General features: G+C 40.4%; 1 protein-coding gene across 1 annotated transcript in view; it reads left to right on the top strand.

Annotated features, from left to right (window-relative positions):
- The window catches only part of HECW1 (HECT, C2 and WW domain containing E3 ubiquitin protein ligase 1), a 250,247-nt gene that overhangs the window by 17,805 nt on the left and 213,500 nt on the right, over window positions 1–18,942 (top strand). Inside the window, exon 3 of the mRNA XM_061197560.1 lies at window positions 18,283–18,377. Coding sequence (XP_061053543.1) covers window positions 18,283–18,377 — 95 coding nt within the window. The remainder of the gene's footprint in view (window positions 1–18,282; window positions 18,378–18,942) is intronic.

The raw sequence follows: 18,942 nt of genomic DNA, 5'->3' as shown, positions 1-18,942 counted from the left end.
CATGCGGAGGTGAGAGTTGAGGGTGGAGTCCTGAGAAAAAGGAAGAGAAGGAGAAGGAGGAGGAAGGGATAGAGGTTGAGGAAGAGAGATCATTGAGTGTGGAGGGTTAAGTATGGCCACAAGTTCCTTGGCATTCCTCTCATCAAGAGGCCCGGTCCATGTCCCCTCCCCTTGGGCCTGGGAGGGCTCTGTGACCCTGCCCTGGTTTCCATGCTGAAGTGATGCTGTGCAGCTTCCAGGCCAGGCTTTCAGAGACTGGTAACTCCCACTTCCTATCTCTTAGAACACTCGCTCTTGGAGCCCTGAGACAGCTCTGCATTGACAGTGGCCATGTGAAAGTTTGCATGGAGACAGCTGCTCCAGCCATCCCCACCCAGGGCACAACAGAGGGCCAGCCCAGCTGTTACCCATGGCAACAGCATGCAAGACAGCAAGGGAAAGCTGCCCAGCTGAGCCCAGTCACCCCACAGAACTTTGGGAGATGATAATACAGAGCTGTAACATTTTGGGTTTGATTGTTACACAGCAGTAGTAACCGTAGCATCAGGGAATCCAGATGAACAGGGCCATGGAAGTCAAAGGCGGGGAAGCTATCAAAGGGAGTGTCGTCAACAGTGCCTGGTGAGTGCCATCAGAGGACTCACAGGACATGTGGTCTAGAATGCATGGCGGAGGGTTGGCACATGGGGCTTGTGGTGATGTTTGCCAAAAAAAATAATTTAAGGAGCTGATGAGAAAGACTGCAGGCCCAAGAGTTAGAATGGCCAGTTCAGATTGATCCTGGTCTGGGCCATGAAAGTCCCTAGTCCCAGGAAACCTCTCACACGGGAATGGTGAGGGCCCCCCAGTAAATCTGTGTCTATAGAGAAGAGGCAAAGTGTGTGAAGCATCCTCCAGGACAGGTGGCTGTGAGAGTGACTCTTAGGGGGCAGCATGAGAAACAGAATGGAGATGGGCTTGAACACGTGTAAGGACTGAATGCAATGAGCCTACAAGTAAATGTTCTCCTTTATTTAGGATATCCTTGTGTCCACTTCTTGGCAAGGATCTTACATCCTTTTTAAAATTTTTATACAATTTTTGAAGGTTACTTTCCATTTGCAGTTATTACAAAATATTGGCTATATTCCCCCTGCTATACAATACATCCTTGAGCCTATCTTACACCCTATAGTTTGTACTTCCCACACCCCACCCCTATATTGCCCCCGCCACTGGTAACCACTAGTTTCTTCTCTATATCTGTGAGTCTGCTTTTTTTGTTATATTCACTAGTTTGTTGTACTTTTTAGATTCCACATATAAGTGATATCATACGGTATTTATCTTTCTCTGTCTGACTTATTACATTTAGCATAATGCCCTCCAAGTCCATCCATGTTGCTGCAAATGGCAAAATTTTATTCTTTTTTATGGCTGAGTAATAGTCTATTGTGCGTGTATATATATGTATACCACAGCTTCTTTATCCATTCATCTGTTGATGGACACTTAGGTTGTTTCCATGTCTTGGCTATTGTAAATAATGCTGCTAAGAACATTGGGGTGGATGTATCTTTTGAATTAGTATCTTTATCTTTTTCAGATATATACCTAGGAGTGGAATTTCTGGGTCTTATGGTAGTTCTATTTTTAGTTTTTTGATAAACCTCCATACTGTTTTCCACAGAGGCTGCACCATTTTACATTCCCACCAACAGTGTACAAGGGTTCCCTTTTCTCCACATCCTTGCCAACATTTATTATTTGTAGACTTTTTGATGATAGCCATTCTGACAGGTGTGAAGTGATATCTCACTGTGGTTTTGATTTGTATTTCCCTGATGATTAGCAATGTTGAGCATATTTTCATGTGCCTGTTGGCCATCTGCATTTCTTCTTTGGAAAACTGTCTATTCCATTCTTCTGCCTGTTTTTTAATCAGATTGTTTAGGGTTTTTTAATGTTGAGTTGTATGAGCTGTTTATATATGTTGTGTATTAATCCCTTTTCAGTCGTATCATTTGCAAATATTTTCCCCCATTCAGTAGGTTGTCTTTTTGTTTTATCAATGGTTTCCTTTGCTATGCAAACCTAATTAAGTTTAATTAGGTCCCATTTGTTTATTTTTGCTTTTGTTTCCACTACTTTAGGAGATGGATCAAAAAAATACTGCTGTGATTTATGTCAGAGTGTTTTGCCTATGTTTTCCTCTAGGTTTTACAGTATCCAGTCTTATATTTAGGTCTTTAACCCATTTTGAGTTTATTTTTATATATGGTGTTAGAGAATGTTCTAATTTTATTCTTTCACATGTAGCTGTCCAGTTTTCCCAGCACCACTTATTAGCTGCCTTTTCTCCATTGTATATTCTTGCCTCCTTTGTTGTAGATTAATTGACGTGGTTTTATTTCTGGGCTTTCTATCCTGTTCCATTGATCTATGTGTCTGTTTTTGTGCCAGTGCCATATGTTTTGATTACTGTAGCTTTGTAGTATAGTCTGAATACAGCCTTTTATTTTATGCTGATAAGAGCACCATGAGTTGGGTGCCATCACCATTGCATTTGAGGAGAAAACAGTCTCAGAGACATGGTAGTTTTTGTGGCAGGTGGTGGAGCTGGGATTTAAACCAGGCTTATCTGCTTTTGCTCATCAGCCCAAGGGAAGGGTCTATGGGCATGCTGGAGATGCGGGACACAGAAGGGACGTTTAATGAACTGAGGCCCATGAGGAGTTGGAAGGAACAGGATGCAGAGAATAGTTAAGGAGTCCAACCTTTCCTGGAAGCCCTTGACCCACTATGGACTTCCAGTCAGAAGAGAGGGAAGGAAAAAAATGTGTTATGCTGACCACTCTATGGTGCCCCTTTTCCTAATCGGAAGGGAAAGAAGACGACACAGGAAGAACTCAGGAGTGATTTTCACTTATACAGACGTGGTGGAGTCAAATTAGAACTCTACAGAACAGTTTCTCTCCATCCCCCTCAAAGCCACTCAATACACAGAATGAATCTCTTTTACTCTAAATTGCAAACACGTGGAGCTAGAAACAACCAGGGCTGCAGAGGCCCTCCATATCTCTGCCTCCAGAGAGGGCTTCAGAAAGATAAGGAGGGAGTATTATGCCCATTTTAATCTCCATGAGACGGGGACAATAGCTTTCTCATAAAGGCCTGTGGCAGGCCAGGGCAGACAGAGGCCAAATTGGCAGGAGAGTATGTGGGGCAGACAAGAGAAACTGACCTAACTAAGATGCTGTGTCTGGACTTACAGCCAGGTATCTGAAGGGCATGGCAAGCTCATTGCCATAATGTCCAATTAGACACAGCAGATGGGCATGAGGTGACTGCAGCCATCCCAGGAGGGTGGCCTGCGCTTGTCCCTGGTGAATCTGTGCGTGGCTCACAAGATCCCACCCCTGGGCTGTCATTTGGGGTAAGGCTGCTGTCCTGAATAGAGGAATAATAATAGTAATAGCAGCAACTAAATATCTCTGAGCTCTCCCAATGTGCCAGGTACCATGCTGAGTGCCTCATACATCCTGCCCCATTTAATCTTCATGAAAACCCTAAGTGGCAGGTATTATTTTTTTTCCTTTTTTGATAAGGAATCTGAGGTCCAGGAAGATAAATGCAGCTGGTCCAGGATTCATAAGTAACAAACAAATGGTGGGGTCAGGACTTGAACCCAGGCAGTCTGACCTCTGAGCCTGCTCTTTAGCCACCATGGTGTCCTGATAAGACTAAAGTTGGCCAGAAGGGTCCCCACCACTAAGGTGGAGATTCGGTTCAGAGTTCTGATCCCATGGAGGGCTGGATACCAGGTAATACATTGGATAGAATTCTGAAGTTGGAGTCAGTGCTCGGGGCTTTCCTCCCAGAGTGATTGGCAGGGAAATTATCTGGGCATCAAAGTGGGAACCCATTTGTCACTGGGCTAGCAAATCCTTAACTAGAGGAAGGAAAGTCAAGATGGTTAACATGGCCTTCCTCCCCTCCAATGATTCTGAGTGGGGAGCTCCATAGTCCCCACCATAAAGAGCCGTGAGAAAGTCAAACTAGAAGACAGAGGCTATCCAAGATTTCAGTCACTTCCTCCCACACAAATCCAGAATCTCCTTCATTTCAATGTATTTGTTATATGTGTATAAATCCAATTTGTGTACACATTTTTTAAAGCATTACTTATTCCCTCTAGAAACTTTGAGGAAAATATCAAACATCGTCCATAATTTCAGCAAAAATAACATTTTTAAAGATTTTTGTTGTTGCTGGTAGCATCTCCCCTTAGAGGGGCTTAGTAAGTATTGATTCAGTTAATGAATGAATGAATGAAGCTAGTGCTCAAAACACCCGTGCAGGAAGCAGGAGACTTGTGCTCAAGGGCTACAACCGTTATGTCTTATCTTCCCCACCGATGGCCCCTGAGCCATCAGGACAAAAAGACAGAGAAACACAGATGGAGGGCAGAAGCCAGGTGGTCTCTGGTCAGACCCACAGCAAGAGGGTACCACCAAGAGAACAGAGTCAACTAAGCTACCCAGCTTCTTGGAGTATGGAGGTGGCAGAGAGGTACCACCTTTTAAAGCAGAGGATTCCACTCTCTAGTGAACACAGCTCAGTCCACACTGGAAATCTGACCAAACACTGTAGCACCTCCCCCCTTGATTCGGGCCCAGGAAGTGGATGCTAGAGGAGCAGTGGGAAGGGGGAATTTTCCCTTTTTCCTCTTCATTCTTCTCTTTGACCCCCTGAGCCTTTCAGCCAAGTCTTTGGTCATGCACAGCTGCAGAGTTCTTGGTGAGGACAGAGAGCCACAGAGGTCAGGGAGGTCCTGCCTGCACGCTCTGTGTACCTTCCCGGACACTCATCACTGCCGCCATACGTACCTGGAGCCAGTTCAGAGGTCACCCCCAGGAGTCTCTGACATTAGCCAAGATAGGTCTCTAGTCAGCTCCAAAGCCATTTTCAGATGATGACAGCTATACTGTCCATACCAGCTTTGGACAGCCAGGAAAGAGTTCAGAATCCAAATAATATGGAAAAAGTAAAAACTCCTCACAAATTCTCATGTATCACACTTGCCCAAAATTCCAGAGTTGATATGGTACCCAAGAATACTGCAAAACCCACCAACACCCACAAAATCTAGAAGATGCAAGCAATGCCTCATCCATTGCAGCAGCTGGTAATCTAAGCCATGTTTCCCTCTTTCCAAGCAAAACCAGAGTCTGCAGCACCTGGTCCGTATTTATGCCCACATTGCTCTTGCCAGCTGTTACTGGAGGGAAGAGGGCAGACAAAACGCAGAAAGGTGAAAGGAGCTAATTGTCTTTAACCTTCACCAGAATGAATGCCAGTTTCTCCCAGGTTGCTCAAGGCCAATGAGCTTAAAATCCAAACCAGAGAACTCGTCTAATAAGTGGGGAATTGTATCTCATGCTTCCATCTCCTTGGGAAAAAATAAAGTTATAAATACTGCACCCTCTACCAGAGAATGACATATAGGAAACACTCCTACTTTTGTACAAAATCTATAAATTTGAGCCCATAGACTTAAAGCCTTTTCATGGGACTCCTATTCCCTATATTTAAAACCTGTTAGTCTCTTTCTCCATGAATAGTTACCCTTGAAAAAAGAGATTTATTTTACAGTGTGAGTTTTCTGTAACAGAGAACACAAATTTCTAGTGAAAACTAAACCTTTAAGGCCTGGCTGAGCCTTTAACAAAGGAAAAGATAAGTAGTAAAAGAATAGAAAGAATATGAAATATTTTTCAGAGGAGGAAGAGTGGATTATGTCAAACTTAAAAAAATAATAATAATAGAAGGGAAACAGTAAAGAGAGTATGGGAACATGGAAAAGAAATAATAGTTAAAATAACCTGCGATTAGACTTCATCCTTTTCACTAGCCTAATCACCGGCAGTTCCCAAATTGGAGAAAAATACAGGCAAACTCAATGTTAAGAAACATCAAGACCAGTTAAATGGAAGTCCTGGGTACTTGACGCAGATGAAGTGACCACAGTGACCTTATAATACAAAGCAAATGCTTACAAGGGTTGGACTCTTGAAAGAAGACCCAGCCCGCTCTCCGGGATGGAGATGGGCAAGACTTCCTTCTGTCTCCATCTTTCGGCTCCAGCTCAGCTCCCGGCTGGACCTCCGGTGGGGTTTCCGGCTGCGCAGCCCCTGCAGCGCCCTCTGTCGGCAGGTCCCCGGAGGCCAAGCGAAGAGTAGCAGGAAGAGCATCCTCGGCGTGCTGCTGACACCGGCTGAGGCTGGGCAACAGGCAGGAACCTGGAACTCAGCAAAGGGGTCAGGAAAGGTGTCCTGAGAGCCCTCGTACGAAACACGGGAGGATGATACGAAGCTTATAGGACGCTCCAAGCTGTCAGTGGGCACCAAGCTAAACTGAGTGCATGATGGGAATCATTTCATAAAGCCTTGTTCTGGTACCTAGAGGAAGGGTAGAAGCGAGTAAGTGGTAGAGTCAGTACCATACAAGCAAGAGCCTGAATTTGGTGTGCAGAGGGTCTTCTATCACCTCTTCCACCTCCACACACTTTCCTCCAGGACGGTTCTTGGTCATCTGGTATAGACACATCGCTGAGCCTACCCAGAAAAAGATGCTGAAATTTCCAGTTCAGCCTAGTGGCCTACACGTTCTAGACAAAAAGGGAGCCCCTGCCAGCTGAGCAAAGGCAGCACCGTTAACCTGCGTTGATAGTTCCCAGGTTTTACAGGATGGCATCTGTGCCTCCTTCATCACTTTCTTCTCTAACAGCCCTGACACTAACCTGCCCAGTCAAGGCATCTCATGTCTGCAGACCCTTCCCGGTTGACCTCCACAAATCAGCCAAATATTCAAGATCAATGCCTCCACTCAGACATGGGTTTTTCCCAAGAGGCAACAATTCCAGTAAACTCCAAACCTGCAAATTTTTTTTTTTTTTTCATGAAACCCACACCAATGGAGTGCAGTGTTTCTTTTTCAGAAAAGGAACTTGCTTGTTGTAAAGGCTGCTTTTTTGGTGTCAGGGATCCCTTAGAGGGATCCAGCATCCAGTTACTGTATCCCAGGTCAGAATTGTTGACCTGAAACAAATAGACTGCCAGATATTTCTCCAGCAAAGATCATTTATTCAGGATCAGCAGAGAATTGCAACCACAGTTCAGAGTCTGCAACCACGGTGAGCCACTTGCAAATCCCCCTACAGCAAGGGCAGGAGAACACTTTTTTAGAGAGGATAAGGAAGTTGGAAGGGCTGTAGTAAACAAAGAGTCCATGGCTTTTCATCGGCTGAGTCCTTGCCAGGAAAGAAGAGGAGGCTTTCTTCTTCCTGTTGGGCTCTGCTATCACCACAGGGCAAGACAGCTCCCCTTTCTGGTTTCCTAACTCTATTTAATGTGGGTTTCTGTTTATTAATTTTTTATAGAATCAACTGCAACTGAGAAAAGCAGCAGCCAATCCAATATGCAGCATGCCAGATGGCCTAGCTTTTTTATATGTGCTTTGAGTTACCAAGTTCTATGTGCCTGGAAGCCAAAATGGTGGGTGGGTTGGTTCTCTCGGGGCCCAGAACTACAGGTTTGAGTGTTCCCAGACTGCAAAATTCTCCCCATAGAAAACTATGGTCATTCAGCCCCATCTGCAGCTGACCAAGTTAGTTCCAACTGAGCATCAAATTGTGAGAAACTTTAACCATGTCTCCTAGATTCCAAGGGAAAACTGGGCAGGGAGAAAAGAGAGGCACCCTGAGAGGAAAGGGGGAATCCAGGTAAGAGCAGTTTTTTCCCACTAGGATGGACTCCTGTACTTCTTGCCAAGGAAGCCTACCCTTGAGGATTTCACCTTGTCATGCAGCCCATTCACAGGATTAAAGCATGGTTGCCTGCTACATAACTCCAGGAGAGCCATTTCCGTAGACTTCTGTGTGAATGGTGCCCTTGGAATTGGTAACACATCAGCCCTGTTAATAAGGTCACAGGAATGTCCGGTGACCACATATCAGAAATTATACCCTGCCTCGTACTACCATCCCTAAGATCTGTGCGTGGCCAAGGATATACCTGGTTAGCCCAAAGGGTTACTGTAACCCCCCCAGCCTCCTGAACAGCCATGAGTTTGAGCTCTGCCCTGCTTTACAGTGAAATTGTGTTGTATCTCATGCTCCAATATCATGAAACCTGTTCATCAGTTAGATCTTCTAAAATAGCCACCTGACATTCATTTGTGGCTCTCACCTCCATCCAGTTTTAAAAGGTGATATTCAAAATCCTCTCCCTGACTATAAAGGGTTCATTTAAAAGTCATGCTGAGATTGCATCCCCCCTCCACCCCACACTCTCAAAAACCCTACTTTTCATACATCAGACCGATCCCCCAGTATATCCTCACACTTCTTGGCACCTAATCTGGAAAAGGTTGGCTAATACCTAACAAAAGTATGTACTTCCCAGAAACGCCTCTGGAATACCCTCTAGCAAGTCAAGAGCTGACTCAAGACATATGTAATCAGCACAGGATATGCGGAAGGGTCTCCGTATGGCCCTCTGCCTTCATGCTAGGAGCCATACTTTCTACCTTCTGGAGCTCTTCAGTATGGTAGTCTGTCAGTCTACAGCCTTCTGGTTTGTGTCGTATCTCAGTTCCAGGCAACTCAGTCCTCCACCGTCTGACCAGCCATGACCCTCCCCTCCTCTTGGACTGAAATGCAGAGACCCACCTCAGTAAGCCAGGATTTGGGACAAAAATATATGGCAGAGCAGGCACTTGACTTTGCGGTCTGTATTTGGCCTTGGAGGATCTGATGGGACCCCCTACCTCAGCCTGAATGCCCCAGGGCAGCTCCGAGACAGCTCAGCCCACTCCCTCCAGGAGGGAGGACTGCTAAGAGTGCCAGCAGCTGTGCAATACTCCTGTTTCATTTCACATGCACGTTAATCCTCTACGCTTCACTGGGCAGGGATTTTAAATTTTATTAGTCTTTTCAAAGAACCAACTTTTGGTTTTCTTGATCTTCTATATATATTTGTTTTCTGTTTAATTACTTTCTGCTCTTACTTTTATTTTTAATTATTTCCTTCCTTCTACTTTCCTTGGGTTTAATTTGTTGTCCTTTTTCTAACTTCTTGAGATGGATTCTTAGCTCATTGGTTTGGGGCTATTCTTCTTCTCTGTGTATGCATGTAAGGCCGTAAGTGTTCCCAGTAGCAGTTTGTTTGGTTTTGCTTTGTTTGGGTAAAATCCTAAGTGAAGCACAAAACACACATAGAAAAGGGCATAAATTTAAATGTAGAGTTTAGGGATTTTCAGAAAGTGAACACATCCATGTACACGGCACCCAAATCAAGAAGCAGAGCCTAATTCACATGTCAACCTGTTCTGTTTGCCTCCTTCCTTCTCTCTGGGATCATTTTCCTCCTAACAGAAAGAGCTCCCGTTTAGTATTTCTTTTAGTGCAAGCTTACTGGTGATAAATCCTCTCTGTTTTTGTTTGTCTGAAAACATCACTATTTCACTTTCACTTTTGAGCAATGATTTCACAAGATACAGAGACTTCTAGGTTAGCTGTTCTTTTCTTCAGCACTTAGGAATGTCATTTCTCTGCCTTCTGAAAAATCAAGTTTAGTGTTTTTGTCATTCCTTTGAAGATAATGTAGGTTTGGTTTTTTTGGTTTTTGTTTGTTTGTTTGTTTTTTGCTCTGATGCTTTTAAGACTTTTCCCTTAGCCTTTGGATTTCAGGAGTTTAACTACGACATGCTTACAAGTGATTCTTGTTTTTATCCAGGCTTGGTAATAAGTTATTGTCTCCTCAAAAGTTGCCTTTGCCCCACTCATTCCACTGTGACCCTTATTCTCTCCTCTGTCCTTTCCATCCTCTTTTCTCTCTCTTTCTTCAATCTGTATATTTTCAATCAACCTATGCTCTATTTTACTAAACCTCTTTCTGCTGTATCTGACCTGTGGCTAACCCCATGTATGGAGTTCTTAATTTCAACTCTTCGGTTTTTCAATAATTAAATCCCCATTTGATTCTTTTCTGTTGGTTCTAATTTTCTGGCAAAGTCTGCACTTCATTTTCTGCATATATAAATCATAGTTTCATTGAGGTCTTTGTCTAATGACTTCAATATCAGGATCCTAGTTCCATTTTCTTTCTTGCTTTTGGTCATTTGCTTCTGTCTCTTATCGTACTTGGTAATTTTCAGTTGCCGTAAACTGGGTGTGGAATATTGTAGATACTTTGGCGATAGCATCTTCCCTCAGAAGGTTTTGCTCTTCCCTCAGTGAGGTTGTTGGGGTGCTGGTGGCCTTGACCCAATAAGAGGATGAGCTTAGTGGAGTACAGTCCAGTCTTGGTAAGCCTCAGTCTCCCTCTAGCTTGCCCTATTCCTAGAGATCCCTCTCTAGGGCTTTCATGGAGAGCCGAGGGTTTTCACCTGGGACCCTTCCCTGACTCTCCCTGCCAGGTCTCCTCAGTACCAAGAGACAGAAGATTTCGGCTCACTTTTCAGATGTTTTCATGATGCAGGATTCAGCAAATGTGTGAGGGGAAACCAGCTGGGTACTTGAGGTCTCTGGTCCTTCACTCTGGCCCCAGAGGGCCACAGCAGCTCTGCTGGTTTCCCTGCCACCACGGCAAAGGGGCTGCAGGTAATCAGCTCATCTCACCGGTACTCCCTCGTCTAGAATTTGTGGTCCTTGTGGCTTCCATTATTCTGCAATGCTTTAAATATTTTGTTTTAAAAAAAGCTTATCTAGTTGGCAGCAGAAGCATTAATCTGCTACAATTACTCTATCCTAGCAGGAAGAAGAAGGCTCTAATTGCCTTTTAGCAAACACTCCACATGCAGTGATCCCACGGAACAGAAACACTGTCTAGGGGGTGATAATAACCAGCACTGAAATAGGAAACAAAAAGCATTTATTGGATTGTTTTTGAGTTTGGATTTGGCCTTGTAACACCCGAAATAAGTACTTCCCATAAAGTAAAGTTCTAGCATCATTTCACATAGTGATTCATTTTCATCAATCTCCCACGTTTGCTATGGTACCATATTTGAAGCATTAACATAGGATTTATGCTGCTGTTCTAAATAGGAAACTAGTCAAATAATATACAGTTCTTGACATTAAAAAGATGTACCAGTTAACACAATTGAAAAAAAGTTACAATTAACCATTTTCATTCAAATAATCATAATTTAGCTATTAGAGAAACATGACTTTATCACATGGCAATTTTTATGTTAGGCAAATGTGGAATACCTAAAGATGCAAATATCTTCTCTGCTTATTCAAAATTTATGACTTTATTTTCTTCAGTTATTTTCCAATTTCGTACAAAGTGAATATAATCAGTCCATAACACAGCTTTCTATATCATTTCTGGAAGTGCAAATCCAAGTAAGATTATATCTTTACCAAATTACAAAATTTTGACAAATCAATATGATATTCTCTAATATAATAAGGTGACATTTTTCTGTTAGAGTCATCTATTACTTTAATGAGAATTTTACTACAAAAGATATCATCTGAGAACCAAATAGAAACACCATGTCTTTCAGGGCTGTTTATAGGAGAGCAAAGTTTTTTTGGTAAAACTTAATATGGCTTATACACTTATATAATGTTCTTCTTTTGAATGAGGTCTTGGATTCAAGTTGCTGAGATTAAATGTAACAGAGCAAACATGTGTAAACGGTGACCGCTTCATTTTGGATTTGGCTAAAACCAGGGTCCCCTGCGTGAGGAGCCTTAAAACTCTACCTTAATGAGATCCAGCAGGCAATATCAACTTTAAATTAAAATAACTTTCCAATGTTATATCTTTACATATGTAGTAGAATCTGCAACGTTAGATGCCTTGTCAATGCACTGACAAGTGCATTCCATTTGTTAAGAGGCACTTCACCCTTCCTTTTGTTTTGATCAAAAGTCATAGCCTTTCTCTAAGCTGCTTATTTCTTAAAACCCATTTAATTCATATTTTTAAATAAAAAACCAAGTACAAACGAATATACTGCCATGTAGGATAGACTGGGAGGACCTCAGGTTTTATACCATTAATGTTGATTATTTCTTTGAAAGAAATGCTCTTGCTGTTTCCTCTTACTGAAGTTAAATGTTCTTCAGACTCAAAATTTAACTTATATCTTATTATTGCATTGCTTCTCGATCTTTTTGATCATTTGAAGATATTGTACTCTCCATTACTCCTTCTAGATTACTACTGAAACTGTTTCTTTCACAGTGATGATAGCTTCTTGAGTTAAAATTGGGTTTCCTGGATTTTGAGGATGTGGTTTACATTTGTCTCATGTCTATTTTTCAAATGAAATATTCATAGACTTAGGTTCATTGTTCTTGCTAAAGAATGTTACTTACATAGTTAATTTGGTTCCTTTTACACAAATAAGTGATTCACAATGGAAGACATTTCGCTAATGCACTGATCCGTAGGTCTGTCTAGTTCATCAACTCTGATCACACTTCCGTTCATGAGATTTGGGCATTTCTGCACTGCAGACGTTGTAACATATGGATAGTTAAAAACTTGCTATGAAGTTCAGATATTTGTGGTGCTTCAACCTGTGCAATGTCTGGATAGCAACAGGAGTAAGCACCTTATTCTTAAAGAATACTTTTACCAGTTGCAGAATTCTCTGTTGACAGTTATTTTCTTTCGGCACTTCGAAGCTGTCATTCCTTTCCCTTCCATTGTTTCTGTTTATGTTGAGAAGTCGTCTGTCAGTCTAACTGTTACTCCTGTGAGGGTAACCTAGCTCTTTTCTTCATTGGCTGATGAAGTGATCATTTTTCTTCCTTTTTGAACTTTTACAGTGATGTCTAGATGCTGTGTTCTTTCTGGAATCATAGGGCTTTTTGTATCTATAGCTTGATGTCTTTCATAACTTTTGGAGAATTTTTAACTTTAGCACCACTGTCTCTCTCCTCTCCTTTTGGATTACAATTTACAGGTATTTTAGACCACCCCCTAGTATCACGTATGTTTATTATTTCTCTTCAATATTTTATATCCTTTTTCTCTGCATGCCTTATTCTGGATTTCTTTTTCTGACCTATGTTCCAGTTTCCTAAATTTTCTCCTGTATTTTGTTAAATCTGCTTTAAACCCATTCATGGAGTACACTATTTCAAAATTGTAGTTTTATAAATCCAGAATTTTCTGTTTGGTTCTTTTTTTGAGACTTCATTATTTGCTGATATTTTCAATCTTATATTTTATTTCTTTGAATGCTTTAAGTATATGATCATTAAAGCTTGTGTCTGATAACTCCAATATCTGAAAACCCTATGAGTCTACTTATAGTGCCTGGTCTTTCTATTGGTATTTTTACCAATAGAAAAATACTCTGCATGTGCCTGATCAATTTTAGTTGAAAACTGGACATTGTAAATGAAAACTTATGGAGATAATTTGAGGCTTAGAATGGGTTCTTTTCCTGCTGAGAGGATTTGCATTTCCTTCTGGGCTATACCTAGCAATCCAGAATAACCTCAATTGAATTTCAAGACTTAAAATTATTTGAAGGGCCAGGGCTGGTGTATTTCTCTGGTATCTGTTCTGCTGTTCAGGGCTCCAACTTGAATCATGAAGGACTTAGCAGAGTCCTCCTCTTTGGCAGGCTCTGAACTCTTTTAAGTTTTTATCCCCTTAGCCCTGCAAGTCTGTCAAAAGTTCTTTTCACCTTCCCAAACTCTCAGTGCATTTTTCTGGAACCAACACAGCCCCCCCACCAAGGGAAACAGCAGAAGTTTTCTTCTTCAGGATCTTGTCTTCAATATTTTCCATTGTCTTGCTAGGTCTCTGATGTCCTCAGGCTAGGATTTCCAGTTTTAGGAGGAAACAATTACTGGATTCCTAATAAAATTTGAATTTGAGATAAACAGTGAATACTTTTTTTAGTTTTTTGTCCATTGTAATAATTGGGACAGACTTATACTGAAAACTTATTCCCTGTTTATCTGAAACTCAGATTTAAGTGGGTGTCCTGTATTTTATCCGGCAACCCTACTTCAAGCAGATTTATTTCCATATTTTTCCAGCTTGTCTAGATGTTCTCTGAATTACCTAGTACATCATCACTCGAAGTGGAAGTTCACTTTTGCTAGCTGGTCAACAATCTAGCATTATTAAAAAAAAATTTTAGAGACAAATTACCAAATGAAAAGTTAATATGTTTGCTTAAATCCTAGCTGCCATGAACTACATGTGTGACCTTGTATAAGTGGCCTTACATTTTGGCCTCATTTTCCTTAGATGTAAAATAGGAATGACAGATGACATTTATTGAGGCCTTGTTATATGCCAAGTATTGTGCTAAGCACTCTTTTAAAAGGTTAATAATAATTACCTGTACTTCACAGGGATTTTATGAGGGCCAAATTAGAAAATAGTATGAATGGTCTGGTGCATACTAAGAGCTAATTAACTGTTAAGATCAATTTGTTATAATTTTTAAACTAAATCGAATATTATACTTACACCAGGGCTACTACCATCATTACATACTGATGTCTCAAGTGCTACAACAGGCCTACTAATCCCTAAAAAATGGAGAGGAAGAAAAACAATAGTTTTCTTGTTTCTTTAAGTGATACTATAAGTAAAGTGAAACAGTCTATACTTTTTGAATACATGCCCACCCAATAAAAATTATAGTTGTAAACACACAAATTTGTAGAGGTAGAAACTTCAGTATTATTCCACTTTGTGAATGAGCTGGTCACTCCTGCCCAAATCTGAAAACAAATGATGTGCCAGGCAAAAGTAACCAAAATGTTATAAGGAGATCTATTTCAGGTCCACCATTAATCCACGAGATTTTAAGATGTCAATCTCTTCCTCTGGAAGGGCAAGGACTATACCCATTGGTGAGTGGAGCATGGGCTGGATTTCAACCCCCTACTCACCCCTTGGTTGGACACCTTTATGTAGGATGTGCCTGAACAACTATACAAGACAGTTCTGTTGATTGTAAATGAATATACAATGAAGAAGGGCAACTCTTATGTGTTGACTACTTCATGCATACTAGGCTTCACACATTATTCCATTTTCTGTGTACAACAGCCATACATGAAACAGTACATACAAAGCTGGCAATGGCATCACCATTCTACATTAAATCTAAGGCTCAGAGAGTCTATATAACTTACTCTGTTAATGACGGGTAAGTCAAGAATTGGACTTACATCTATTTGATCCCACATTCCTACTCTTTCCTTAGATCACTGTGCCTTCCTAAACTTCTGTTACTACATATAATGACTCAAATAAACAACAAAAACTATTATAACAGAGATGCCTTGTGTTCAGACTTTGAGGGGATTTTTGAATTATTATTATTTTAACTAGAAAAGCAGAGGAAGATAGAACTACCTACCCTTTGATGAAGTATCTGAAATAATAACCAACAACTCTCTAATATCTCTTGGCCTTTGAACCTTGATACTTTTCTCAGAGGCAGCAGTAATAGTGAAAATGTAACAACGTCTTTATCTATACTTGAATCTATTCCAAAAGTCATGTAATATTAGGCCATAGAAAATTCTCTATGAAGAATTAGGACCCACCAGGACACTGTACCTGCTCCTGGGTTAACAGTAAGGCAGTGGAGTCAATCAAATGCAACCAATAGTTCATCAGTCATTTTTTAGCAGGCATTTATAGAGAATCCCTACTCTACATGACACTGGAAATATAAAGATAAATAATACCTAGTCTCCTTCTTCTGCAAAAACTCAGTGTGGGGCTAATCAAACAGATCAGTTGAATGTAACTGTCACCAAAGTAGCATGGAGTTTTGCTAGATGAAGTAATCTTAATCCATACAACAGATCACTTGTATATTATATTTTTGCATGTGTTTTAACATTTGTGGGTGACTTCCCTTCAGACCCATCCCTAAATAAGAAATTTTAAATAATTTAATATCTCTTTCAAGTCTGAACAGGAAATCATTTTAAATTACAGGAGATATTTAGATTAAATAAAAGGAAGATCCATTAATAATTAAGTTGCTAAATACTGGAACAGACTCTTAAAAAGCTTAAGAAAAAAAAACCACCTTTGCCAGTGATTTTTCAGAAAAAGATTACAATACTTTGAAGGTTTCCATGCATTCTTGGCTCTAAACATGAACTGACCTGCTCACCTAGCAAAAGGATTCAATACAAGACTGTATATAATCTCCCTGACCTTTTTTACTCCAAGGCACTGGAATAATTTTCTTTGACAGGAAAGCTAGTACTGCCTTTCCAGGATACCTGTTATATATAATTTCCTGTGCAACTAAACTTGAGGTGAGGTCATTCGGCCCCTCCATGCCGATCTCGCTGGCACCTACAGGCAGAGTAACTCATATTCTGAACTACACTGACTCGGTGTGGTTACCTGGCCATATGGCTCGCTGCTCATGGTCCCTCCATGATCCCTAACCTACAAGATACCTGCTTCTCAGGCTGAGACAGTAGTAGATCTAGGTCTGTAGACCTAATGTGGGGTGCCTTGGAGAATATGGAACTAAGTTATAATATTGTCCACCAAGAGCTTAAAAGGCAATCAACAGATAAGCAAAATCACTGCAGGGAAAGAATGAAGGGAGGAAACTAAAAGTATTGATATATGTAAAGTAAGAATATGTCCACTAAAAGGTAAGCACCCAGGCATCATCCAGGCAGTGGGAAGTCTTAACAACTACAATCAGTAGATTAAAAAAAAAAAATACTAAATACAAATGTCTAATTAAAATCTGATAAACAATGTTTAATCTCACTAGTAAATAAATGATATAAAAATGAGATGCTATCTTAAGAGTATATTTAATTGATAATGTTCAATGTTAGCAAGGATTCAAGAGATGATCAGAGTTACATTTTCTGGTGGAAGTATACAGCGCTTTTTGGAAAGCAGTTTGGCCACAGGAAGGGAGAATCCTTAAAATAGTCGTATCTTCTAAGGAAGAATATTGCAATTCTTGTATCATTTATATGATATATAGAAAGAAACCTTTCCACATTAGCTAGGTTTAGGTTCAACTACATATAATAGAAAATCCAAAATAACAACAGCAAACAACATAACTGTGATCTACGAGGGAGGCTACAAAACGTAGTTCTTTATCTGGGCATTACCACCCAAAATAAAATTGAGATTCAGTCATTAAGGAGGAAAGGGAGAATGAGTTTTGGTAGAGAAATAGCAATTTTTGCTCCATTATCCTAGAGAGCAAACTTGAACTTAAAAATAATTTTCAAAAAGGCATTAATTTTAAGGGAAAATCCCAAATTTCCAAGATCAGGGAAGTATTTCCAAGTTACAAATTGATTCAGTGATTCCATAGAACAAGCAATGTTATCTACAAAGTTTGGAATTAGTAGTTGAACATACTTATTTAATAATGTTAATTTCAAAAAAAAAAGATTAAAATTCATTATTAAAGTTCATACACTCAAGTATGCAAAAAAAAAACCCATAGAAGATTTTTTATACTTTTCTGCATTGTCCATATTTTCTGTAATGAACATTAAAATGCATGCTAAGAAAATTGTAGACATTAGTTTTAAAAACATTATAATTGGAGATAAATTCCCAGATTTGAGAACCAGGACCTCTAACTGGAGATTCCTCATGTTGTTCCAAACAAAATTAATGTAAGGGACTAAGACAAAGCCTGGTAAATTTTTCAAATTTAAAGAAGAACATACTATAAACAGTAAATTGGGAAAAGCAGGTCACCTTCCAATGACCCAAACTCGGGTTGGCCACAGATTCTGTTCTGTACAAAATGCCAAAAAGTTATGGAGTTTCAGCATTATTGTCTAGTCATCGTCATCAGAAAATACGCCTCTCATCCATGTATTTCAATAACTTCTCAGAGTCTTCCTTCAGATCACCAAGATGCTAATCACAGTGAATTCAATAACAGAAAATTACAGAAGAAACAGATTGGTACCACCTAAAATCTTAGAACTGAGAGTTTAAAAGCAGTAACTTCTAATGGGATAGGATGGATGCTGAGAAGTCTAAATGATGGATTTAACCTGGATACAAAATGCTAAAACCAAAACGATTTTTGATGATGGATTTTCAGAAAGAAGTTGGACCTGTTCATGAAGCCACAAATGAAGCGGGGTTATCAGGTTTGGCTGCCTGGCTCATGGGAGGAATTGGGTAGAAGTTCCTGAGGGAGTCCTCTCTGGCCATGGCTTCTCTTCCTGGGTTATACCCTACTTCTCAGTACCATTTTATTTTTATCTTTCAGCTGAAACTAAGATCTGCTTCAAATACTACCATGGAGTGAGTGGAGCCTTGCGGGCCACCACCCCCAGTGTCACCGTCAAAAACTCAGCAGCTCCTGTAAGTCCTGTGTCCGCCTCTTTGGTCAGAACTAACTCTGGTGCTTCTTTACTTTCCTGCTCTGTTCGTATGTTTTAGTGTGTGTGTGTGTTGGGCGTAGGGGTGTGCACACACATATGGAGATATGTTGATAGATTATGAATAGGTAGACAGGCAGACAGATAGAAACGCATCTCAAAATCGTGAAGAGGAATGAGATCTGAAGTAAACTTATTAGAAGGCACGCATACCACTTTTTGTTAGAGAAATGTCAGGCTTCAATAGATAGCCAGATATTTCTAATAGACTCATGCGTAATAGCAGTGATGTTTCAAATTTTTTAGGCTTTTAAGTAAATTTCTGGAATCGAATTTATGATTTTAGACTGATTTTAGTCATAGAATTATAAAATGACAGGCCTAGAAAAGACTAGAATCTCTGATCCTTTTTTTTCTCTGTATAAATGAGGAAAGTGTGCCCAAGGAACTTAAGTAATGTACCTAGGGTCACACAGTTAGCTAGTTGCAGATCAGGGATTTAAATCACACCTTCTGTTCCCTACTTTGTGGCTCTGCTTAGTTCTGTG

This window comes from Eubalaena glacialis, chromosome 8 (genome assembly GCF_028564815.1).
Source record: "Eubalaena glacialis isolate mEubGla1 chromosome 8, mEubGla1.1.hap2.+ XY, whole genome shotgun sequence".
In the NCBI taxonomy this organism is placed as follows: Eukaryota; Metazoa; Chordata; class Mammalia; order Artiodactyla; family Balaenidae; genus Eubalaena; species Eubalaena glacialis.
This window is presented reverse-complemented; position numbering and strand designations above follow the sequence as displayed.